The sequence below is a fragment of the Haliaeetus albicilla genome, chromosome 5 (genome assembly GCF_947461875.1).
Source record: "Haliaeetus albicilla chromosome 5, bHalAlb1.1, whole genome shotgun sequence".
Classification (NCBI taxonomy): Eukaryota; Metazoa; Chordata; class Aves; order Accipitriformes; family Accipitridae; genus Haliaeetus; species Haliaeetus albicilla.
Genome location: NC_091487.1, coordinates 43,231,350 through 43,256,116, shown reverse-complemented (window position 1 = coordinate 43,256,116; position 24,767 = coordinate 43,231,350). Strand labels below are relative to the sequence as shown.

The window sequence follows — 24,767 nt, the reverse complement described above, 5'->3', positions numbered from 1 at the left end:
GCCCTTCTAAAGAACTGGCCATTACTACTTTCAAGGACATACATGTGACAAGAGTCGTACAAAACAAATTCAGCATATAAGGATCATGACAGTTGAAGAAGCTACAGAGAGAAGGAATGTATTTGCAAGCCAAAGATTCATAAAATTGTGTTATGGGAAAAGAGCACAAGTGGGATCGGGGGGAGAATGTTCTTCACTGCTTTTTTTTTTTTTTCCACCTTCTTCGAATTCTTTTAAGCAAAGCCACAGTTACTCCTTTTCCTTGTGATTTGAGAAGATTTCAGATGGTACAGGAAATTCATGACTCAAGGTTCATACGATTCAGTAACCTTCCCCCCATCCTACTGTTACACATGCATCATGCACATGTCAGAGTGCAAGACTGAAAAGTAAAAATATTTCTTCAGCTAACTCTGTGGCTGATGGCACTCTGCTCCTGTCAGTGTGGCAAATGGAGTCTACCACAGCGTACTCATCTGTGTTGAGAGAGAAATTACTCCTGCCCATCAGTCACAGAATAGATGAGGTACAAAATCCATTCCCATGATGAATAAATCAGAGTTAAAAAAGGTCAGGATGTCTTCAGTGTCTGCTGGGGACAAACCTCATTTAAGGTTATTACATTCTTGTCAAAATCTTGACCAGAGTCAGTTTACCTACCTCTTTCTTCCCTTCCTGTATTTCCTCCCTCCTTTTCCTAAAGTCACTCAGCTTTGCAGGTATTTACCACCTTACTTTTTAACATCACACTGTTTTCTCTAGCAAAGTAGGGTATCTTGACATGTTACAACAAAGACAGCTTTAAGTTCAAATAGCGTCCATTCCAAACTTAGCACTGGAAATGGAAAAATACATGGGGTGAGGCTCACCCCTCAAACACTCCCTTTAAAGACTGTTAAACTCCTAGTTGTCCAACAAGAGATTGATTCCTACATCTGAAGGGCTGGACATCTAAAAGGAAAAATCTGACCACAATTTTTGGAAATGGGAGCTAAATCTGCAGTTAAAAGTTGTGCAATTCAAAGACTATCCTTCCCCTATTTATCAGTTGTAACAGCCCAAATATATCCTAGGCACTCCAGGTAGGGTTAAAGATTGTTTTCCTGTAAACTCATTACTCACAGATCTGTCTTCCAGTGTGGCAGAGAGATGTAATTTAGCTCAAGTGACCATCTGAGAACAAGAGCTTGTTCAGGACAAACTGAGGGCAGGGGATGGTTTGCTTCTCTGAACTAAAAGCTTTCTCATGATCTCAAATCAAACCTATGACTACTAATGGACTCCCACTAGGTCCTTCTGAGAGGTGTCATAATATTTTTTTCCAAGCTGTCCTCACAGGACCATCCTTATCTCCACCTGAAGTCCTGAATTTTTGTGTGCTGCAGGAAGAAGAGAAGTCAGGTGAAAAAACACTCTGTGCTTTTACTCTGAAAACACTTTTTAGCCAGGAGCTACTATAAATTCACAGGTCATTTAAAAGAACTGCTGATGTGTCATGAAGACTCCAACTATTTGGAAACACCCTTATTTGTTCCGTACTTTAAGTGTCTTTACAGATTTCTCTTTCTGGCTGTAATTCATGACAGCAGCAGGAAAATGTGTGTGTCCCCTCCCAGCAGTCCAGTTGCTGCTGCTGCTGCTGTTTCATCTCTACTCTAGTCACAGCCCATGATCTGCAAGCATAAAATTTGTTCCTCTGGAAAAAAAAATCATTCCAAACAAAAGGACTAAAATCTCAACTTGGGAATTAGCAGGTACATTTAAAGATTTCCACCCCCCCTGCCCCCCGGCCTCAAAGGAAAAGAAAGCAGATACTGGTGTTCAAGAACAAGATAGCTTTACACAAGGCCTGCTTACCCTTCCCCAAAATACGTTCTAACAGATCCTCACAGTCACTAATCAATCAAGGAACTACTCTGCTTCAGGGATAAATCAGCAGCCAAACTGGAAGAGAAGCATACACCTGCAGAGCTGACAAAACCAGAACAGCCCCACCACAGCCACAGGAGCTGTGCCCTGGAGCAACCACAGCTTGCCACACCAGCGGGCTGAGGAGCACCCACCTTCCCACACCTCTCCCCATGGCTCTCCCTTCCAGGAGGAGCTAACAGGGGCCCTCCGAGGGCACCCAATTCCGGGCTACACCACCTGATGTAGATCAGCAGTTCCAGCCAGGAGGATTTGTGTGTTTTTACAGGGATTGCACATCTGTCTGGAAACAGGTCAGAGGGCGCGTTTTGCTTTAAGTGGAATTGAAAGTGCCCACTGAATCAGCAAAAGGTTTCTTGTTATGCTGTGAAGCACACTTCAGGTCTGAAAATAAAGCTAAGGGTTACCAAGACTTCAGCGGCTATTGTGCATGCTACATTTTTCTCTCCTTTGGATATTTAGTACCCATAAACCTAGTTCCCTGCCTGGGGAACACTTCCTTCAAAGACACCCTGCTGCTGACTAGGAAACGTGGAATGGTTTCCACACCAGGGACCCCAACGAGAAAGGGAAGGTTAAAAACCTTACAATAAAGAGGAGAACGAGAAGGGAACTAGAGGGAAAAACAGCTTTGCTAACTCTTCAACTTTTATTTGTGAAACTAATCAGTTAATTATAAAATCAGAAAGCCCAGACACATTCTCGATGTCCTGGAATTTACACTGGCCGAAACAGCAGATGTAAGCTTGTGATATAATAAAAAAGGCTGCTCTATTACGCTAATGGTCTCTGTCATCACAGGATTAAGCCCGAGCTCGGCAGGCGGACGTCGGCCTGGGCTAGCCCTCGGCAGCCCTCTGCCAGGCCGCCCGCACCACCACCACAGCTCCCAGCACCACCACAGCCGCCACAGCTCCCAGCACCGCCACAGCTCCCAGCACCACCACAGCCGCCACAGCTCCCAGCGCCTCCACAGCCGCCACAGCTCCCAGCACCGCCACAGCTCCCAGCACCGCCACAGCCGCCACAGCTCCCAGCACCACCACAGCTCCCAGCACCACCACAGCCGCCACAGCTCCCAGCAAGCAGGGGTATGGAAAATCCCCATGGCTGGAGAGCATCGTCATTCCAGGCGGCAGGCACACCAGGCTGCCCAGAGGTGCCGGTAACGGCTGAAGAGCAGCAGCTCGCACTGCAGCAATCGCCGCGGGGCAGTCTGCTTGAGCAATGCAACTCTAATTTGTCATTTGCTATTCCCAGATTTTGTCAGGAATGTTTTAACTGCACAAGACAGCTGAAGAAAATGTTTAAGAATAAACAGTCGTGAATACAGTCCTGAGCTCAAACGCAGCCGGCACCAGATCCATACAAAAGTCGGTAAGGCCTCTCCCGGCCGAGTCCCTCTGGGCAGGCTCCTCCCTGCGGGGCACTTGCAGTCGGCTTCTCCATTCAGTTTTAAGTGTTTGTTTTTAATCGCACATGTCAGCATGCTGGGTGGTTAACTTACAATGTGTCACACAAAACAAGAACAAGCCTCCCAGTTAATCAAATACCAACAAAACGTCTCATGTCATATTAATGATTCTTGGATTGGAGCCAGGAGGATTAAGTTTGAGAGCCAAGATCCCTCTGCTTTCCTCACTATCTTAATTACTGCGCTACACTGAAGTTGCTAGAAACGGGGACATCAAAAGATGACCTCCTACATGCTATCACAAAAGAGGGTTTTAATGATGCCTGCAGCTCTACCTCTCTTCCTCGCTAAGACAACGAAGAAGCCGGGAGAGCCCCACAGCACACACTGGACCCAAAGCCTGTCCTTCAGTTCCATACAAGCTCACATGCATGCCACAGGCTCTACTCGGCTGGACAACTCATCCTTCCATCCACGGTCCATGGGAATGATGTGAATGTTAACTCGTTCCAGTTACGTCCACAGTTTCTCCAGAAAGAGGCACTGTTTCTCTTTGGGTGCCCTGCTGCTTTTGTGCCCGGAACCAAACACACACAGCCGTGCAGTGGGGCAAAACTGGTAACGTGCAACCAGGACTGAATGTAGGAACATCTCCTTCAGTAGCTGCGTGGGCACACATTAAGCTTAAACCAATGACCAAACTGTACTTCAATTACAGTTGGGTTCGGCTAATCACAACCTTTTAAACATCTGCAGACCCCACAGGAAACAGATTTCTTTACATAACGTAAAGGAGATTTTTAGGCAATATTCAGACTTGGTAAATTTGTTTTCTCCTTTTTCAACACAAAGGTACAAGATCCATAGACTGGAAGAACTTATCCACTTCCCTGATTAAATAAGTCAAATATTTTGAGCAAAAAACAGCCCTCAAGATGCTAGGAACAAAATACTGCAATAACAGTAACAATAACATTCTCAAGCTATAAAAACACTAAACCAAAGTTGCAGCCTCAATTTGCATTTCCCAGAGCGAGCCCTAACTTTAACATATTGTAATAACATTGTATTAAATCTTGGGGGTTTGTTCTTTGGCTTTTGGAGGGGTGAGTGAGAGGTACTGGGCCCTTTATAAAAGCTCACTTTCCAGTACTGAATACATACAAATGGCTGGCTTAACCAAAGAGGGTGACTTCATGTAATTAGCTAGAATTATTCCAATTTTGTATTAGGAACCTTCTAGGGGAGAACAAACTAATAAAGAATAAAATCCAGAACACTCCCCACCCCCACCCCCCCATACAAATCTCTGGAGAAGTCAGCCGGGGGGGGAGCAGGAACCAAACAACAAACTTGGACTTTGAACTTCTGCATAGGGCAGAACCTTGATTATTTTTATTATATCTTTACAATAAAATTGAAGTTCAGAAAGGTAAAAACAGTAGAAGTCAACAACATTAACAGTTTCTTTCTTAGAGCCTTAAATGAATGAACAGGTATTTTGGTGAATGGCTCACACAGCTACATTGTAAACTGTTCATCTCCTGCCTACCACTTCAACACCTCTCACTTACTCCAAAGATCAGGTCTCAGGTGCTAGAAAATAAAATTTGTTATAGTTCAAGACTATAAATCTGTTCTTTCTATTGTAAGAAGATTCCAATACATTCTTCTAACAATCCCAGATCCTAAGACCCTCTCACAATTCACAAAAATGTCATGGCTAAATTTTTAGCATTACTTGCAAACTGGATTTAGTATTTTATATGAAGAATATTTATGTTATTTCCTTTTGAGTATGATGTGAAAAAAGACATTAATTTTTCATAATACAAGACCCAAAAATATAATGCCATCTAAAATTTTTGCAGCAGCTATATCCTGCTGAATATTACATACTTTTGGCAAAAACTGAAAACGGTAGTATGTTAGTTGTACAGAGAGGGCATAACAAAGAAGACAGGAGTAAACATAAAATTTAGCCTTAGCTAAACTCTTTCTGACCAGGCAAGTGTCAGCCAGATTGAAAGAGGACAGATCCCCCATAATATGCCAAAGAAGTTTATTAGAATGACTTGAGAATCCTCCACATTAATAAGGAACATGCATTTGTCTTCACTGTGATCAGGAAATAAATAAGACAGAGAATTCCACACACACATCCTAGTGCAAGACTGTTCTCTACAAAAATTACTCTAGAGTTCTACCCAATTTCAAAGTAGATGAAGATTTTCTTTTTCTAGAATACTATCCCACAGGGCAAGAAAATCGACAAACCCCCTCACTTTTACAGCTCATCCTTAAGTTCATAAACAGCTTTGAAAAGAAATCTACTCTTCAGAATAAGATTGTTTTTGTGATCCAAAATAATCAGTCTAGGAGGGGCCAGACCGGTGCAATCGTGCAATCATACTGGTAATCAAAGTAGCGGCTCAAATTGTTCACAAACAGCTGAAAACAAGACAGGCACAAGGTTGAGACTACAGATGTTTATGAAATGTTAACTGGGCATTTCACTCAGTTCTGAGGCAGAATTAACAGCCTCATGTACCAACCTTATGATTTAATTGCCTGCTATAATACTCTGATAGTTTAGGAGTTCAAGATATCATCATTGTTAACACACTGATATACCGATTCAATTTCACTCCTGACCTGCATTTACTGCATTGCTCATTCTTATTTAGTACTTCAGACTGTAGCTCTAAGTAAGTGAGACTTACTTGCCTCTTTTTTAGTCCATTAGGAACAAATAAGCACAGCTTTCTTTTTCAGCTTTTGAACAGGACTGATCAACAAGTCCAAAAGATTTATTTAAAAACAATTGGCTGCATCTCTATGTTAATGTATTTGCCCCTCAAAATGAAAAATACATTGTAAAAGAATATACATTCTTTTACACTCATAATTTCATATGCCTCTAATTAATATAAAAACGGTGACAAACGTCTGCTACTTCAGCCAGGTAATAAGATACGCTGCTTTCACTCACAAAACAGAATTCTGTCACTCCTGCAGTTCAAAACCCTATTGCCAGAATAAAATACATTCACTAGTAATTGATAAAGATGTGTCTTCTGTCAGAGGCTTCCCACTGGCCCTTCACCCTGAAATGTCTTTACATTTGGATGATGCACATTACTTACAGTTACTGTGCCAAGACAAACGGTAAAACTATTGTTGCCCCATCCTATGTGCAAACACCCTCAGGGAAAATCAGATGGTTATTGACTCACTTCACAACACGTTACTGTATTAACAAGATCCACTGATAAGAGGTTTCCCACACTTAAGTTACAAGAACGTTTCTTCTGGAATCCGCCAGGCACTTGGAGGCTATTTATACTGCCATTAACAGCATATGCTGTGCACACATACAACACTTAGTGACAGAATGATTTGCAGGGCATGGAGTAGGGTAGAGAAAAGGGATGCTGAGCTGTCAAAGTTACATCTCGTTATATCATATAAAAATAGTGAAGAGGAAAGAATAGGGCAGAGGGAGAAGAGGAATAAAAACAATTTAAATAGCTTTCATGCTGTTTCTAGGAGACCATGTAACATAGCTGCTGGCAGCAGTAATACAGAAGGGCTGGGGGGGGGGGGGGGGGCAGTGAAAGAGGAAAAAAAGGGTACACACAGACACTGGCTGACTGTTATTCCCATTTCAGATTGCTGATTTCCCCCAGAGAACAAAATTAAATAAAGCATAAGGAAGCCAATATAGCCACTGGAGAATTTAAACAAAGAAGAATCTCTGCTTTTACTAAAACAATGATGATAATAAATTAAACAGAAACACAACATTGGAACTTGGATAGATGTGAAAATGTTTTACAGCTCTACCAGAAATACTAAGGTAGACTTTGCGCACAAGACTGAGCTGACACTCCAGGTCATTTCTTTTGCAGAAACAAGAACTGTTTTGGCCAGCATAAGAGTACGGCTGCATGGAATCTGTGCCTTAAAGAGAGACAGATGATACTGAAACGTTGCTCTTCAGCCCCGGGCCATTTACAGAAGTAGCTCAGGAAATGTTTTTACAGATGAGAGGACACGCCAGGTACATAAAGTCCCAGCTCCAAAGAACAGACAGCCTCACTTCTAATTTCTTTCTCTGCTTTTTAAGAAACCTGCCTTTCTATTTGAAGTTATATGACAAGTCCAATCACCTTTTTGAGGACTCAAAAAAAAAAAAAAAAGCCTGAGAAGTTATATATCAGGCAAAGTTTTGTATTATTTATGCATTATGATCACATTTTCTGTTTCAGTTTTCAAGTATCTTCTACCTCTAAAAGCCTAAAAAGTTACAATTTGCTTTTTCACCATCCTCATGTATAAATAAGAACAGTTATTTCTGTTTCATACACAAAGAATACTATGGTTCAAGGAAGGCCAAACTACTTGACTAGTGCCACAGAATTAGTCAACAGTAGAGCTAGGAATAGATTATAGCTGTCCCAGTTTCCAGTCTTTTGCTTTAGTTATAAGACACAGAACTGCAGAGGTCAGTCCAGGCTGAGAACGTTGCCAACTGGCCATTAGACAAAAAAAGCAGATCATTTCAAGAGCTCCTCTGTAGAAGGATGTGACTGTTTGACTTCACTAGGTAGCACACTGAAGAGTGATTTGACTTGGGAAAGCAGAACAGGGTTTAGCAGGTATCATAGTTTTGCACTGCCAGCTTCACAGAACTTCAGGATATTCATCTGGTAGACTACATACACTTACACTTATGTATGTATGTAGTAGATAACACTAAGTGCCACAGCAACTTTATTAAAGTTACTTTATATCAGAAAAAGCAACGGTTTTTAGTACAGAGCTTAACACTGAAAGGTAAATGGAATTGCTATTAACTGCACCATTTTCCAAGGTGATTTTTTTGGTGGTTATTTGGATATAGGCAGTTTAGAGACAAACATATTAAACATTAATTGCAACAAGATGATGCTAAACACGATGCAGCTCAAGTTTGCAGGATTTAAATCTGGGTATGGCAATTACTGCAGCAAACATTTGGCCCAACAATAAAACTTTGTCTCCGATGGAAACTGTTCTCTGTAAAGAATACTTTCAGCAAACTAATTGGAAAAGTGCCACCCATTCATCAAAACTGGATCTGTTTATATACCTTTTCAAAGTTAGACACCCGTATCATGGACTTGAACCGAACGTCTCATCTCAGATGAGATGCCTAACCAGGCATGTTCTTCTGGCATCTGCTGGCTTCAGCAAATCACTGTGTTCTTGTAATACCCCAACATGAAGTTAAAAGTCTAATTAATTTCAGAAATTTCAAATGCATGGTAGTACCTCCATTGAAATGCAACTGTACTTTTTTTTTTAGTTAGATCTGTACAGATAATACAGCTAGGTAAAATACTAGTATCCAAAGCCAATCCTGAATGAGTGACCCACAAAATTCCCGGATACTTTGGATCTGAGATTCCCAAACTGTTGATAAGGAGTCCTAAAGCTTCCTACAGAAGCATGCAATATACTTTTGTCTTGCAGAAGATATAAAACAGCAGAAAAGGCTATATGCCTCCATGGAGACAGATTATAAGGCTCACACAAGATACTACGTTCTAAATTGGTGCAAATCATCTGATTTACAGTAACTATCCATGTGTGCTCTTTACCCACAGCAAGTGTAAAACAATTTGAATTAGGAACACCACAGTTATTTGGAAAGTAAATTTCCCAAGATTTGTTATATACTGCAGAGCTGCTAAGACCCATTGCTTTTAATAAAGCTTTACTCCACAAGGCCCAATCTGTCTGCAACAAAGAAGGAACATCTCTGCTAGGTCTGAAAACTGCGGAAGAGATAGCAGACGGTTCAGACACAAGACTCAGGCTTATTGCCAAATTGGTCATAGTAGGTTGGCTGATAAAATCTTAATGCTTAATACTTAAAGACCATGGAAGAAAGAACTGGTTTGTAAACTCTCAGGAGGGGCTACTGTTGTTAACCAACAGCATAGCTTTTCAGCCAGGCCATACCATCTTGCACTAAGCTTTAGTATGCTCAGTGCTAGTTAACAATGTAGGGCCAAAAGAAACTACAGCCATACCCCAGCATCTACCAAGGATACATTCCCAAAATGTATAATATTTAGCAGTTTGGCAGAGTAAAGCTACTTTCCCATAAGAATTGGTGTAATAAACAGGGGATATATGCAGGAACTTCAGAAAGAGACTTTAAATACACAGAGATAGTACATATGAGGTAGAGCATCACAGAATGGTTGAGGTTGGGAGGGACCTCTGGAGATCATCTGGTCCAACCCCCCTGTTCAAGCAGGGTCACTTAGAACAGGCTACCCAAGACCATGTTCAGACTAGATATAAGAAAGAAATTTTTTATTATAAGGGTGGTAAAACACTGCAACAGGTTGCCCAGAGAGGTGGTAGATGTCCCATCGCTGGAAACATTCAAGGTCAGGTTGAACAGGGCTCTGAGCAACCTCATCTAGTTGAAGATGTCCCTGTTCATTGCAGGGGGCTTGGACTAGATGACCTCTAAAGGTCCCTTCCAACCCAAACTATTCTATGATTCTACAATTCTGCATCCAGATGGCTTTTGAATATCTCCAAGGCAGGAGACTCCACAACCTCTCCGAGTAACCCATTCCAGTGCTTAGTCACCCTCACAGTGAAAAAGTGTTCCCTTGTGTTCAGCTGTGTTCCAGTTTGTTGTCCATTACCTCCTGTCCTGTCACTGGGCACCACTGAAAAGACCCTGGCTCTGTCTTTTTCACACCCTCCCCTCAGGTATTTGTACACATTGAATAAGATCCCCTGACTTCTATCTTCTCCAGGCTGGACAGTTCCGGCTCTTTCAGCTTTTCCTCATAGGAGAGATGCACCAGTCCTTTAATCATCTTCGTGGCTCTTTGCTGGACTCTCTCCAGGATGTCCATGTCTCTCTTATACTGTGGAGCCTAGAACTGGACACAGTACTCCAGGCGTGGCCTCACCAGTGCTGAATAAAGGGGAAGGATCACCTCCCTCAGCCTACTGGCAGCAGCACGGAGAAGCAGGAACAAGGTCAGGGTCACAGATTCATCAAATAGAAGAGATCAGGATCCGAGTAGTCCAACAAAGGAGATGCTGGCGTTTCATAATGGATCATGTTACAGAAGATTTAATCACCATCAGAATTCATTGCTATCGCTTTGAGTAATTTAATGGAAAAGGATGGAAAAGTGAGGTGATAATAACAATTAACAGTGCACTGTATTAAATGATCAGCAACAGAACTCCGAAGTGGTGGATGAAGAAGCAACAGATACAGCAAGGTGTTGCTGTACTTGAGTAACTAAGTCTAGTTCTCTCACTACAGTCAGACTACCATTTAACAGCAAACATTCATAGATCATATAGAGTCTACCTAAAAGTAGCTCAGTGCTCAAACGTGGCAACACAGATGAGCCGCGCTGAACCTCTTGCAAAGAGGAAAGCATTTCATACCATTTAAAACAGACGTGCTCTTCTCCGGAGCTCGCTGCCCTTCACTGTTTGGTGGCAGTAAATCTGCTGTACACATAGCCTTCTCCGCAAAGTGTTAAGCACACTAGCCTGAGCAGCACTCCAAATGCTAATTACTGCTGCTCCCTGAGCAAGGAAGAAAAAAAAGCATGTGAACAAGACTGAAGAGAAAGGAAAAATGAAGGGGGGATAAAAAAAAAATTAAAAAGTGAATTGGGCAGATGGATCATGAAGTCAAGAGGTAAAATATCATTAGGGGATAAACAGCCTTCCGGAGGCAGAAAGTGTGGAAAGCTTCCCTTGTAATATCACAAAGTAGCTTAGGGGAAGAGAGTTAATAGGTTTAAATACTTTCTCCGGGTCACTGGGATGCGTGCAGGAGACGTCTGGAAGCGGAGGGCTTCCCGCAGCCGGAGCAGCCCATCACAACAGCGACCGCGGGGCGGCGAGGCCCAGCGCCACCGGCCGGGGCGGCGGCATTGCCGGGCCTGCAGCGCCCCCGCGCGGCCGCGCCCCGGCAGGTAACGGTGCGCTCCGCCGGGCCGGCAGCCGCCGGCTCCCCGCCACAGCCCCGGCCTCGGCCGCCGGACCCCGCGGTCTCCACCTCCAGCCGGGGCACGGGATACCAACGCCGCTGAAAATAGGGCAGCTCCGCTTTAAAACAAAAAGCCCTTTCTGATACCTCACGTCACTCACCCCACCTCGTAGCAGCTGCGCGTTTTACTCCTTTACTCCGTTGACTTGTTTACGCACAAAAAAGTTAACTCTGACAGCAGATAAAACAAATGGATTCAGGTTACACACACGGGAGGTTACTAGCCTCTGCCTTGGTTACCTTTCAGGGATTTCCTGGTTAATCTCCTTTTTAAACCACAAAACTTTCTCTTCTCAAACACTGCCGCGCTGCACCTAAAACCAGCGTTTGCTGTTCTATACCACTTGTTACGCACATACACTTACTCAATTTAGTTATGTACATGATACACTTGTAAAATTGTCCCTTTTTTTGTAGAAGGCCATACTGCAACACCTTTCAGAAACGCGACAATCTCTGAAGGGTAACCTTTTATTTTGCTGCAATATTTATATAGCACAGTGCTTTCAATTCCCCTCCTTTCAGCAGGGGAGTAAATACACAGTGCAAGCTAGACAATGAAGTCACTATGATGCAGTCTGGTGAAATAATGGATTGTCCTAGAAAGACACAGACTCTGGAGAGCTTTCCATCCCTCACGTGCTCATTACCAGAAGGCACGCAGACATCATCTTCAGTTCACAGATCCCAGGAAACAAGACTGCAGTAGTCATGACAACATGATTTATTTATTTATTGCAAAGCATTTGATTTAACTAGGAAAGTCCTATCAGAAGACACCAGAAACCAGTAGAAGAGCAACAACAAGAAGATAGCCCTGAATGGTATTTAATAGTAAAAGAACCTCAGAGATCTATTTCTTTCATGGGGTATTTGTAATCACTCCTGCAACTACATGATCTTTATAGTAATTCTGGTTGGTCTATGTTGGTAGAGAGGAGTTTCCAAGGAAGACTCCTGTTACTCAGCTCCACTAATACACAGAGCCAGCTGTAAGTTCAGTACAATCTTGATGGGTCTCTTTCAGGAGCAATTTTTCCACCTCTTCTCCAAAGTAGTCTCTATTTCCAGTTGTACTCTCAATATCCCTCCTATTTTGCTACTCTTAACATCATTGTAAATTTAAGTAGTACATACTGAGCTCAGACCTTAAAAGAACTCACAGTACCCACTGTACCACTGCTTAACCAAATCAGCTCAACTGTTACTGGGTTTTTTTTTCCCCGTCACGCCAGCAAAGCAGGCATATCCAGAGCACATAATTCTCCCAAACCATCCAACAAGTCATAGAAGTGGAATATTAATACTGACATTTTTCATCATCATTCAAACTAGCAGGGCTGCAGGCAGAAGCAAACACTTTCAATTACAAAAACTTTGCAAAAATACTTAGCCACATTTAAAAATGCCCTTCTGATTACACAGTTCAAAGCCATAGTCCAAAATCTAAGACTATTCCTGATAAATTGATGGGACAAGATATCTCCTGTGTTTTACACTCCAGGATATGGTCTCTAGGCTCATGTAATCATCAGCTCAGGCTAGTGACCAGAATTCTTACTTTAACAATGCATTGTCATTACATGCTGACTTGGCATTACTTACGGGGGCGGGGGGGGGGGGGAGGAGGAGGATCAAGATTATATCTTGAGTGTATATATAGTAATGACAATGTCTTCCACATTTATTTCCTTCTGGCTTTATAGGAGTTGCAAAAAGAAACCTGCCTTTCACTTACCTCTATATACTGTAATTGCCAACACAAAGTATATGAAATGGCAGAACAAGAAATTACAACTTAATGAGAAAACCGTAACAGAATGCTCAACAAGAAGGGATGGAGCAGCAAATTCCTAAAACCATCTACTTGGTTCATATTCCCTTTAAGAATGGCTGTCAGTATAAATGCTGTATCAGCATGTTATTCTCTTAAAGGAATAATATAAAACACATTTATGTTTCCTAGAGACATGTCATGGTATTTTAACAGTAAGTTGCTAATAAGAATCTCAGTACTCTCTGGGTTAAGCTGTCCACAATGATTATGACTGATTGTGTTTTAAAAGTTGCTGAACTGGAGACAAAGCTCAAAACATATCATCACTTACGGCAACGTTAGCAGCTTCTATTCAAAAGAAAGCAACACCTATTTTTTTTTTGCATATATGCAATGTCTGCAACATTTCCACAGTGGGAAAAATCTGTTCCCTGTATAAATCCAGGGCATGTCATTGCAAACAAGGTTTTTAATTAAAATTGGCATTTTTGAGCCTCCTACTGACTGACAGTGTCTCACTGCCTCCTCCTCATATGGCTAAACTGGCTTCCAAGAGAGAGAGCGGAAAGAAACAAAATCACTAGAATACCTAACTTTGACAAGCCTCTGCTGGGGACAATTTCAATAGCAGGATGCTGCAGAGAGAGGTAAGGAGAGAATAGATGACTACTTAGGAAGTCTTCCCTAATGAAGGCTCAAAACATCACAAACAAGACAGTAGAGGAGGCATTTTATTCCTAAGCCTACAGACAGGATGATCAAGCAGGACAATTTTAATCAGAAACCATATTGTTAAAGGGAATGCAGAACAATGACTGCACCTCAGTGGGTGCAGCTTTCTTTGAATGCAAAAGCAGGCTTAGAGGCTGGCTAGACCTCTGGCTGGGAGGTTGGCTCAGCTGTCAGCACTGACAAAGCTTTATCCCTCTCAGAAAATAGGCAGACATAGGCTCTCAAGTCAGATAGATAAATAAATAAGAATTCCTTGGCCAGAACATTTTCCCCAATTTAATGCAAAGAGTTTATATTAACTGCTAGTACTGTACCTTCGGGAGGCTCCTCCCGCAGATGAGGAGGCAATTCTTCACTTGTTGTCTCAGTTTCATCTTCCACCATCTGTGTTTCTAAGCTAGGTCCCTGCAGAACAGAACAGCAAGAGGAGGTAAATTGGAGAAAGTTCAGAAAGGAACCACAGAAATAATTACAGGATTAGATAATATGCCAGACAGCAAGGACACAAGGAGCTCACTTTAGCTGATGAGAAAGAAAGCTGCTGGGAGATTTGTTTGCAGTTGAATTACTTACAGAAAGGGGAGAGGAAAAAAAAAAAAAAAAAGGACTCTTCAAGCTAGCAAGCAAAGTTACAAGGGTCTAAGTAAACTAAAAATCAGGAACTGAACGGTGAAGCACAATTTCTAAATGACTATTTCTAAAATCCCCATTTAGCAAGGGTGGCAACAGATTCGCCATCACTTGGAATTTTCAGGAAAGAATCCAATCTTTGATTTGTCTTACCAAGACTAGATTATGAAATGTCTGTGGCCTGTTCAATAAAAGAGATCAACACAGGTTATACTAATGGTCCCACACCTCGTTTTTCAAAGGAAGACAATGCAAACTGGTTTACAACCTTCTAACCCATCCAGATCCACTGACCACATAGTTTTCCCCTACTTGCACTCACTATGCATGCATTTGTGCCTGCATGTGCAATGTGCTAAACTAACCACTCCTGAAAACTACCAGGTTGCCCTCCAAAGTTTTGCATTTCCACTTTTTAGCCTTCAGGATCTTGGAAAGAGCCTGCAACATTGCTGCTGGAAGGATGTGAGCAGAGTTACTGGATTCGTAGACTTCAGGAACATTCACTTGTATTTAAGGATGCTGAACTCATTTTGCACATGTAGTATTTTCATGACTTGTGGAGCTATAAAAGTGTAGTTGCTTTTTCGTTTTCAAACTATCAAAGAAAAAAACCGCAAACACTGCTCCCCCCCCCCTTTTTTTTTAAAGTAACAGCAGAGTAAACACTCGGCATAGGTACAGAGCTCCTTAAAAACAACTAACTAATTTTTTCTTTTGGAATGCTAGTACAGTCAAGAGTCAAATCAGAAACTTAGCAGTCATTAGGAAATGAGGCTTTTGCGCACTTTGAAAATATGAATGGGTTTCCAGTCTGAAATATCTGAAAATGTGTATTAACATATGCAGCTGGGAGGTTACAGAAGCCAGCTTAAACACTGGTACATCAACAGCTTGCAAGACTTTATTATTTGAACTCAGGAAGAAAAAGGCCTTATAGCATTAAAGCTGCAGGATTTATTTTCATACTTTCCAAACCCCGTGACTGCAAAGTTACCCCCAAGAGCATTGCATGCTTTCTGTTTCCGCATTTTGCACATTATAAAGACTAACACAAATTCTAAATTTCTTCCTCTGCACAAGTAGCTTACATTTTCATCCATTCCCCATTCTTTCAACAAAATGGACATGAAAACAAGTACCACCACATTGTTTTCAAGAGTTTCATAGCAGGGAAAAACACAGCACCCAGGGGAAGTGTACAAGTCTATTATGTTAGTGCCACCATCACAACCTTGATTTCTGCCATCCATGACTATGCAAGCTTTACCTAAGCCATGTACCTATTTCTCCTCATTTAAAAACACCTGGTAACAATAGTGCCCAGCCTTGGTCAAAAAATAGTTCAAACATTAAGTCATACCTTGTAGTAGCTATGATAGAAAGGAGAAAAAAATATTTCTACCACAGGGTACATATGAGAAAGTAGTAAGTTGCCTGACTTAGCCCAAATAAAAATCAAACCTAGGAGTCAGTTATCAACACTGAGGTCTAACCATCTCCCCACTTCACCTAAATAATGTGATCTAGATTTTAAGAATGTGTAAACAATTCTGGATAGGAGCACCAGATTGAACATAAGAGTATGTACTTGAATAAGCTTCTACATCAATCACAGGCAATATATTCATATACATTTCTTTCCTACCCATTAATGCTACAGAGAGAGAAAGGAGAAGATGATGTTACATTAGTATACCAAATCAGAGTGCTTATTTTCATATGAAAGATGTCTACATGTAGGACATGAGGCACCAATATTTGCCTTGCAAACATTCTGAACCACAACTATAAGAACTCCTAAACTAGAAGTGGTCTCGAATCTGAATCCTTTACCTGTACTTCCCAGTTTGCAACCCCAAAATTATTTTAATTAAAAAAAAGCAACAGAACCCTCTGCACAAGGCAAAGCTTAAGTCCCTACTAACGATATGCTGCCCAAGGAGACAATCCAACTTCAGGGATTAAGGAAAAGCCAGTAAGAAAAATATTATCTTTCCTTCTTCAAAATAGTCAATAGTCTCACTTTGCTACCATGAGACAAACCTGCTCAGTGGCTTCTCCCAACAACAGACCATGATAGCGATGCTCTTTTGGGTTATAGTTGTTATCTACATAAATACTAAGAGGATGCAAAATGCTATCAAAAGTGAATGGTGGCATTACAGGTTTTTTCCCGTATGCATGAACTACTACTCAGTGCTCACTAGCAATACAACTCTACAGTAGGGTGGTTATCACCGACAATACTTACCCTGAACTAAAGGTTTATCTTAGTTGAACATCAGCCTTTAGGGCTAAGCTAGTATTAACAAATCCAGCTGTGGGGAAAACAGAACCCACTACAGACCACTCTGAAGTTCATGGCTGAGATGCTGTTTGCTATCACCTACTTCCCTCCAATTCAAAACTTTAACACTTGCTACTGGAATCCCACAGAAGAAAAATACACAATCCAGGAATACTACTTTTACAGAGCATTTTTAATATCTAACAGAAATAGCCAGAGTTTTTGAAGAATTTTTTTCACTACTCAAAAACAATTAATCACAACACAGCATATTTGGAACTGTATTTGGTATGCTTTTCCTGTATTTTTTGAGAATCTTCCCCAAAACCCACTGAAAAAAAACTGGTTTGCAAATTTTTATTTCAAAATCTGATGTTAAAAATTGAAAACACAGTCTAGACTGAAGTATGGTTGTCAAGTAACCACAAACTTAACTTTTCCAAGAATTGTTTTGCGAGAAACTTTGAAATCTTCTGATTTCCTACTTCCTAAAATGAAGTTAGAAATGTTTTCTACAGAATAACGCAAGTTCTTATCTCATTGATATCTTATCACTATATATAATGACCTACAATATAGGAAGTTTCTAGGAGAAGTAGTCTCATAAACATCTGTGTATATCAGACTTCAGTGTATCAGTTTAATCATTGAGAGCAGTGAATAAGTGTGCACAGCGTTGGTACTGAATTTCACTAAGTAATTAAAGTGTAAAACAATTAACAGTAGATGAGATCCTAGGTTCTCGTATCCATACCTGGAAGTAATACTTAAGGCTCAAACACTGACAGGTGTTATCAACAAGATTACAAAGTCTCTTTACAATGGCTTTGTATGTTATATTAGCACGTCCGTTGCTTTTTTAGTTATATCTGCTGAGTTCAACTCACCAGGTCTGCTGCAAGCTTGGTAATCAATACTTCAGGTATCTGCAGTTCTGGCAGCACACTAATTTACAGCAATCAAAAATTCCAGGAAATTGTCTTCTTTAAGAAGATTTATAACTAAGTTATAGTTAAAGTTCTTGGTCTCAACATTATTTTTTTTTTTTTACACTATTTCAAGAATGAGGCATCAGTTATGTTTTTTTCATTGTTAAGGATCCTTGACAGACAAATAGAGGAATGGGATGCACACAACTGTGTAAGTTATTGGCTTGCAGATAAGCAGCCATGCAGTGTCCAGCAATTCTATAATAATCTTCTTGAGCTGCAGCCATGGCAGAAGTAATGCACACAGACGTTGCTTTTGCTTTGATACTCCCTCTAGGAGCATCTAGGGTGCAGGAGGATGTATCAACAGTTCAGAAACATCAGTAGATTACTAACTGTACAATATTCTTTCAATTATGTAGGGTTTGTATAGCATTTTTAATTGAGAATATGGTTCCATTCCTCACTAGAGCCATTGGAGAAGGACAGATTTAAACAAGTATTATTACAGGAACAGTTAGGTTATGGCACGGAGCCTAGGAACATATAACTAAGAAAAACCTCTTTGCTCTCCAGAGATGGTCCCTGCATCATACAATTCCTTTCAGCAATTGATGAGTTTCTGACTATGAGCACTATTAAGATTTAGTGGCAATTTTTATGTCATAATTTAAAACAAGATCTAAGCTGACCAGAAACAAGTCAACTCAAGCAGAGGCAATACCCACCCTTCCAAACTGAAGTTATGGATGTGCCAATTCCAAGGTAGCTCACTCTGTGCCTCCCAAAAGTTTCAATGAACTACCAGGAAAAGGTTTGTATAAACACAGCAAAATATAAAGATCAAGAGAGAAAACCTACAGGGATTCTCACAGAAACTGCCCAAGGAACATATTATCCTGTGTTCTGATCACACAGTGTGACTACTGACATTACAGTGCAGTTTAACTCAAATATTATGGGCTGCTGTGACCCAGTAAATTTGCGTTCATTTGCTGTCTTATACTGTGTTTCATAGAAGGCTATGTATTTATGGACAGAGAGGACTGCCAGTACTGAACTAAACAAGTGTGACAAATCACCTCATGCTTTTCCATGGGATACAACACTTTTGAGAATAATTCTGACCAGAACTTCAGTGATATGCTCATATTTTCAGTATATTTAAAGACTGTGTATTTTACAAGTGGTGTGATAAATCCATGCATGACAGAAAGAAGGTTCCTATACAGTAAGGGTCAGTATTTTCCACAAGGTACTGAGTTATGTTTATGACATTGAAAGTAAGAGCTGCATTTATCACCACATTTGTATTAACAAATTATTTCAGCATGGTCAATCATAAAAACAGCCTATACTATCTCAGTCTCAGCAGAGTAGTAAGTACTCAAAAAAACTACTCAGGTCAGGAGCAATCCCAACACCAGGCAACCATTATCAGCCCATTTTGCATGTAAGCCAATAGCGATGTGAGACTGTCACTGCAAATGCCCCAACAGACAAGCCAACAGTGGAAATGGCTAAGCTTTCTAAAAAGTCCCTACAGACCATCTTGAAACAACAACAATAAAAATAATAAAAAAAAAACATACCCTGCAACACCACCACTACTTTTAGGCCTTTTAGACTCTACTTTTGTACTTAGCTTTACATTAATTACGGTATATAATCTTAAAGCAAAGTAGAGTCTGTCAATTACTGTCCACTGAGCCAGGATTAGGTTAATGAATAGCAAAAAATAAAACCCCAAAACAAAGGCCAACAAGGCTGATAAGGGCAGGGGGGAGGGAGGGAATCAAAGAGAAAAAAAGAATCCACCCTGTGAAAAATTATTACTGAAATTGAATGAGTTTGGGGAAAATAACTTCCAAGTTTTCTTCAGTTTATGACTACCAATGGAAAGACACTTTACTGCTGTTCCCAACCAAGCAGCAGCACATATCTTACAATTCTGCTCCTTCTTGCCATTCCTACTCAGCCCACAGAAACACAGTATTCTTGAAAAAAAAAAAAAATCCCCCACATAAGCAAAGCCAAAAGAAAACCCACAACATGAACACTCTTCTCCATTATACTGAATTTTATTAGTAATCATTTCCCCCTTGCACAACAGAAGCTGGAGGAATGTAAAGCCCACAGTGATGACTTCAGCAGCAGATTAGCACCTCAGTTCTGAGGCTACCCTTTGGAAATGATTCTAAAATCTGCAGCTTTAGCTACTACTTTCCCTGGGCATTTTCAAGTGAAAATGGTATTTATTTCCTGACCTAGATCTTCATATTTCCATTCTTGCTCCTGAGTATTTTACTCCAGTTTTTCCTTTCTGACATTCATTTTCAGATTCATTTCCATTCTGGACTTGAGCCTAGAATCTCACTTCTTTCACTGTTCAAAACTGCCTCATTCCTTGTAAACCCTCTCCTTAAAAGCTCACAAGGTCAGACCTACTTCATTCTATGCAAATGTTCAACTGCCAGCCTAAGTCACATGTCCTCTGTCCTGCCTAACACTGACTTTCAGACCTGGTATTCTATGTAGGCACAATTCCAGTAAAGCAATTTAGCAGAGGAAAATTAGTGGCAGCACATGCTTCACCCCTCCACGTCTGTGATGCCACTCGTAAGCTTTCCCAGCACAGCTTCAACACCTTTTTTTATATAGCATCAAATACATCTCAACTGATAACTACAAAGGGCAGATGCACTCCTAAAGAATCACAAGACTCAGTAGGTCTGTGGGAAGAAACAAGTGAAGTAATCCCCACGTACAGGACAGTTTGTCAAGTGCTTTGGGAAACTACAATGATATTTTTTAAGTATCTTAGCAAAAGCAACAACTATTTTTGCATTATGTTTAAAGAATGCTTATTGCATGCCCACAGGACTAAAAACCACACGGTTCCCTGCACATTTGCATACTTTGCCCCTTCCTAAAACCACAAAAACCCAGCACTTCTCATCCCAGGTTCACCTCCTCGAAATGGGTGAGAGATGATACATACTGTGACCGGGCTGAATGTGTGCAGATGCCAAAGGGCTTGTCAGATCCAGTAATAATGAAGCTGACCTTCATCAGGCTTTCCTACAATTACTTATTAATGTATATACTTACTGTATTAATGACAGTGTTAATTTGGGATCTCTCCTCTATCCAATCACTGTTATGAAGTTCCTCAGAACTTATCTTTGATATTTCATGTTTAATCAAATTAAATTATTCCATCTTCCACATTTGAAAGTGGTTTGTGGCTAAGAAAGTCCTTTCTGCTTCTATACAATTACATAAAGCCTCAATTCCTATGGAAAAGAAGGGGTTTGTTTGTTTAAAAAAAAATATTTTAAACAAGCAGACACACTGGGTAGGCAGTTCAACACGATGACTCCCTTTTCCAGTGAGCTGAGGACCTACAGGCATGTGCTTCAGCTGAAGTAACTACCCAACCATCTCCTTATGCACTACTACTCAGATAACCACACTCAGACAATGGAAACAAGTTTAAAACTATCACTGTACCTTTGTTAGGCAGGTATCTGTTGCAGCTGCAGCTTTTACTTCAGCAATGAATTTTCAGCATATTGGGGAATTAAGACTTTCATTTAAAATTTTCTAAATGTAACAGGAATGTTCCACTGAACCTGCCATTGCTATTGATTGCACACCCACACCTTAGGGGCTTCCAAAGTCAGCTGGATTCTTCGTGCAGATAGAGAAATAATTGATCTGCAACCACAAACATTTTTTTTTTCGCTTTCCTGTAGGTTTAAGAAAGCCTCTTGATGGATGCTTTGCTTTTAATTTTGCAAAACAAGGTTCGGTCATAATGAGAGCTTCTGTGCCAGGTTTCAGCCCAAGGGGAATTTGAGTTGCAGTTATAAATCCCCTAGAACACTAAAGGAAAGTACAGAAATAGAAATGCTGAGGATGACAGTAGTGTAAAATAATAGCACTTTGTTCAAAGTACGCTGTAAGAAAGAACTAGAAAAGTTGCTTAGATTACTTGCTCTTCTCTGTATTTGGACAAACACATTAGGGAGACTACGATTTTAACAACACTTAATTTTGTCTTGACAACAGGACTGGAGGAAAGAGGGTACAAGAGCAAGTTTTAATGTTGCAAATTCCAAACCAAGATTGAGTTCTATTGTTCTCAGCAGAAGAGTCAAATCCTATTTCTACAGCAATAAAACAACTTTGTACTGCAAGTAATCCCCATTAGGGTTTACTTGGCATAAATAACTTTTCAACAGCACTAACGACACCACAATCTATTCTCCATTCAGCAAACCAGTAAACAGTCTGGTTTACACTTTTTACATTCACACTTTATATAGGGCAGATAACACCACTTATACAGCAAAAAGCCAATACAGTCTGCTCAGTGATAGTTCAGCAGTTCTGGATTTTGAACTAATTATTGTATTGAATTTTGTCTTGATCGACCGTTTATTTTCCATCTGAATTTTACCTACTAAATCAATGTTAGCACAGAAAGAAAGCCAGGGTGTTTTTCAAAAAAACAAACCAAACAAACCACACTTCATTTGATCAGTTACTGACCAGGCCCAAAGAGAACACTCCTCCCTCCGAGCAGTTAACCAGTGTAATTATCAAAAGGATACCATGTAGCACCGTAAAGGCTGAAAACTTACCTTGAAACAGGCTGCATAATTTCCTGTCAATTCCAGTTTAAACTACTGCCTCCACGAGGAAGGGCATGCCATGTCCAGGACACTGTTCCTATTCAAAAACTGACTGTGCTGACTTGCATTTGTTTGGAAAAAAAGAAGTTACATGAAGGCAAAGTGTCATTGCGCAGCATAACTCAAACAGTAGCAATTGTTAAAGTTGAGGGCGGGCTAATACATAGGAAAAACAGTCATTATGGAAACACCTAACAGACTCTGAAACAGAGAGGAGTACAACACAGAATGATGCGGGACCAAAGCATGACCCTGCATCACAGCAAACCAATCTGAAAGCAATTAAATAGTTACTCATAATGATCTCTCAAAAATATCAATTAACTCATATTGATAACTGACCATTTACTGATTTAAGTAATTTCAGAGGAAAGAAGCCTTTCTACATCCTGTCAGTCATTCACTGCCTGTCAACAAAGACTTCAGGGACAAAAAAAATCACTTGGACAGTTGAGCTGATGAACCAAAAGCAAGCAATAATAAGACTTAATGACCTGCAGTTTCATTGTACTTTCTACATAACTACAATTAGCAAATGTAGTATAAATGTATTTTCTCCAGCCTGGTCCTTGACAGGTGGATTTAATGATTAGTGCCAGTTTTACTCAGACTAAAGAAATGAGATAATGCACTCTGGAGAAAGAATATTTTCCATTTTCCTAACGAGATGTGGAAGTAGCACTCTAGAAAGCTGCAGACAGCATGAGAAATTTGTCTGAAATAAAAATGAGAAGTCCTTTGCTTAATAATATAGGCCTATATGACAAACGTCGTTAAGATTTTCTTAACCATGCTAGAGACTTCAAAAGTAGTACCCCTTCCATTATTCTCAGTAGGGTCACGATTTAAAAAAAAAAGAAAATCCATGGAAGGATGCATTAAGCAGTATTCTGTAACAGCAGTAGTTTCATATGACCTACTTGAATTACCTGACTTCCATGCATTTATTTCCCTAAAAGTGCACAACTACTGTTTTAGCTTTAATGAGCTGAAATTTAATTAATTTTTTCAAGGGCTCTTACAGCTACAACATAGTAATTTCTACAAGAAAACTTGAATTCAAAGTACATAAGCATGTACCCAGCTTGAAAAACATGAGCACTCCGCCCCAAAAGACAGTCACAACATGCGTCACTGGAACAGTTTGAAACACAAGTTGTCTTGCCGAAATCTTAATTTCTTTTTTTTTTTTAATTAGAAAAAAAATAAAAAGATAATGCTATAAATCCATTTGATGTTAAGAAGTTGTTCCAGAAGCACCAATAGCCATTTAAATGCCAGAAATCAAGGTCAAATATAAAATATTTTATTCAGTCCAGAACTCATTTCTGTTTCCTTATTTTGTTAGGAATTTCAAAATGCATTTTCTGCAAAACATCAAACATTTCTGAATTAGCTGGGAGACTGTAATATGATGTATTTATCACACAAATTTTAAATTGATTTTGTTGATGGCTAGGTAGTCAAGTATTTCCTTCCTTACAAATGAGTTCTGAACTCAGACCAGAGCTCTTTTAGATCAGTATTGCTTGTTGTTCTGTGCATTTATTGTTGTACTGTTTTAAAGGAGAAACATTTCAGATGAAATATTTACTTACTCTACAGAACATACACTACATCTTCTAGTACTATCAAGCTCTCCAATTTCACACCTAGCCTGCATGCCTTAAAGTTGACAGCCAGAAGAACTGCCAGCAATAATGCCCCTTTTATCTTCATAGAGGTCTCATTTTCTTCCAAACTAACTGCAAGAAGTGCAAGTAAGATCACAGCTTGCTGCATACAAGATTCCAACCAGAGTTACTTCACTCAGTAACTAAACAGCCATCGGATAGAGAAAACACTTGATCATTATGAATGCAAGCAACACAAAAGTAAAAATTCATTCTGGCAGCAATAGCTTTTGGTAATGGCTGCCTTTTACTTTTGAGGATCTGCAAGGTGCACAGGCTCTCCCTCCAAAATGATTTTTTTAGATTGAAAGGAAGACCAAGAATTGCACTAGACCTTAGGCAGCTCTGCAGGAGTGTTAAGATTGTATGACTGGCTAACACAAGCGCAAGACACTTCTGTGACTTTCAGTAAGTTCAACCAGCAACAACATTTCTTCTGAAGAAACTGCTTAAGAACTCTACTACTGCCCTCACCAATGTAAGCATGTACCTTGCCCAGAACATTGAAGGCATGTAACCTTTTCCCACTCTCTGAAATTCAGCTGAAACACTGGGAAAAGAAAGCCACCAGAAAGTTTGTAAGGCAGTTAACCAATAAAGA

General features: G+C 40.3%; 1 protein-coding gene across 4 annotated transcripts in view; it reads right to left on the bottom strand.

Annotated features, from left to right (window-relative positions):
- Positions 1 to 24,767, bottom strand: part of LOC138685519 (transmembrane protein 263-like) — a 246,408-nt gene that overhangs the window by 178,920 nt on the left and 42,721 nt on the right. For all 4 annotated transcript variants that reach the window (XM_069784461.1, XM_069784463.1, XM_069784464.1 and 1 more), the window contains one exon: positions 14,259 to 14,349. In XM_069784461.1, the coding sequence (XP_069640562.1) occupies positions 14,259 to 14,328 (70 nt within the window). In that variant the 5' untranslated portion in view covers positions 14,329 to 14,349. The remainder of the gene's footprint in view (positions 1 to 14,258; positions 14,350 to 24,767) is intronic.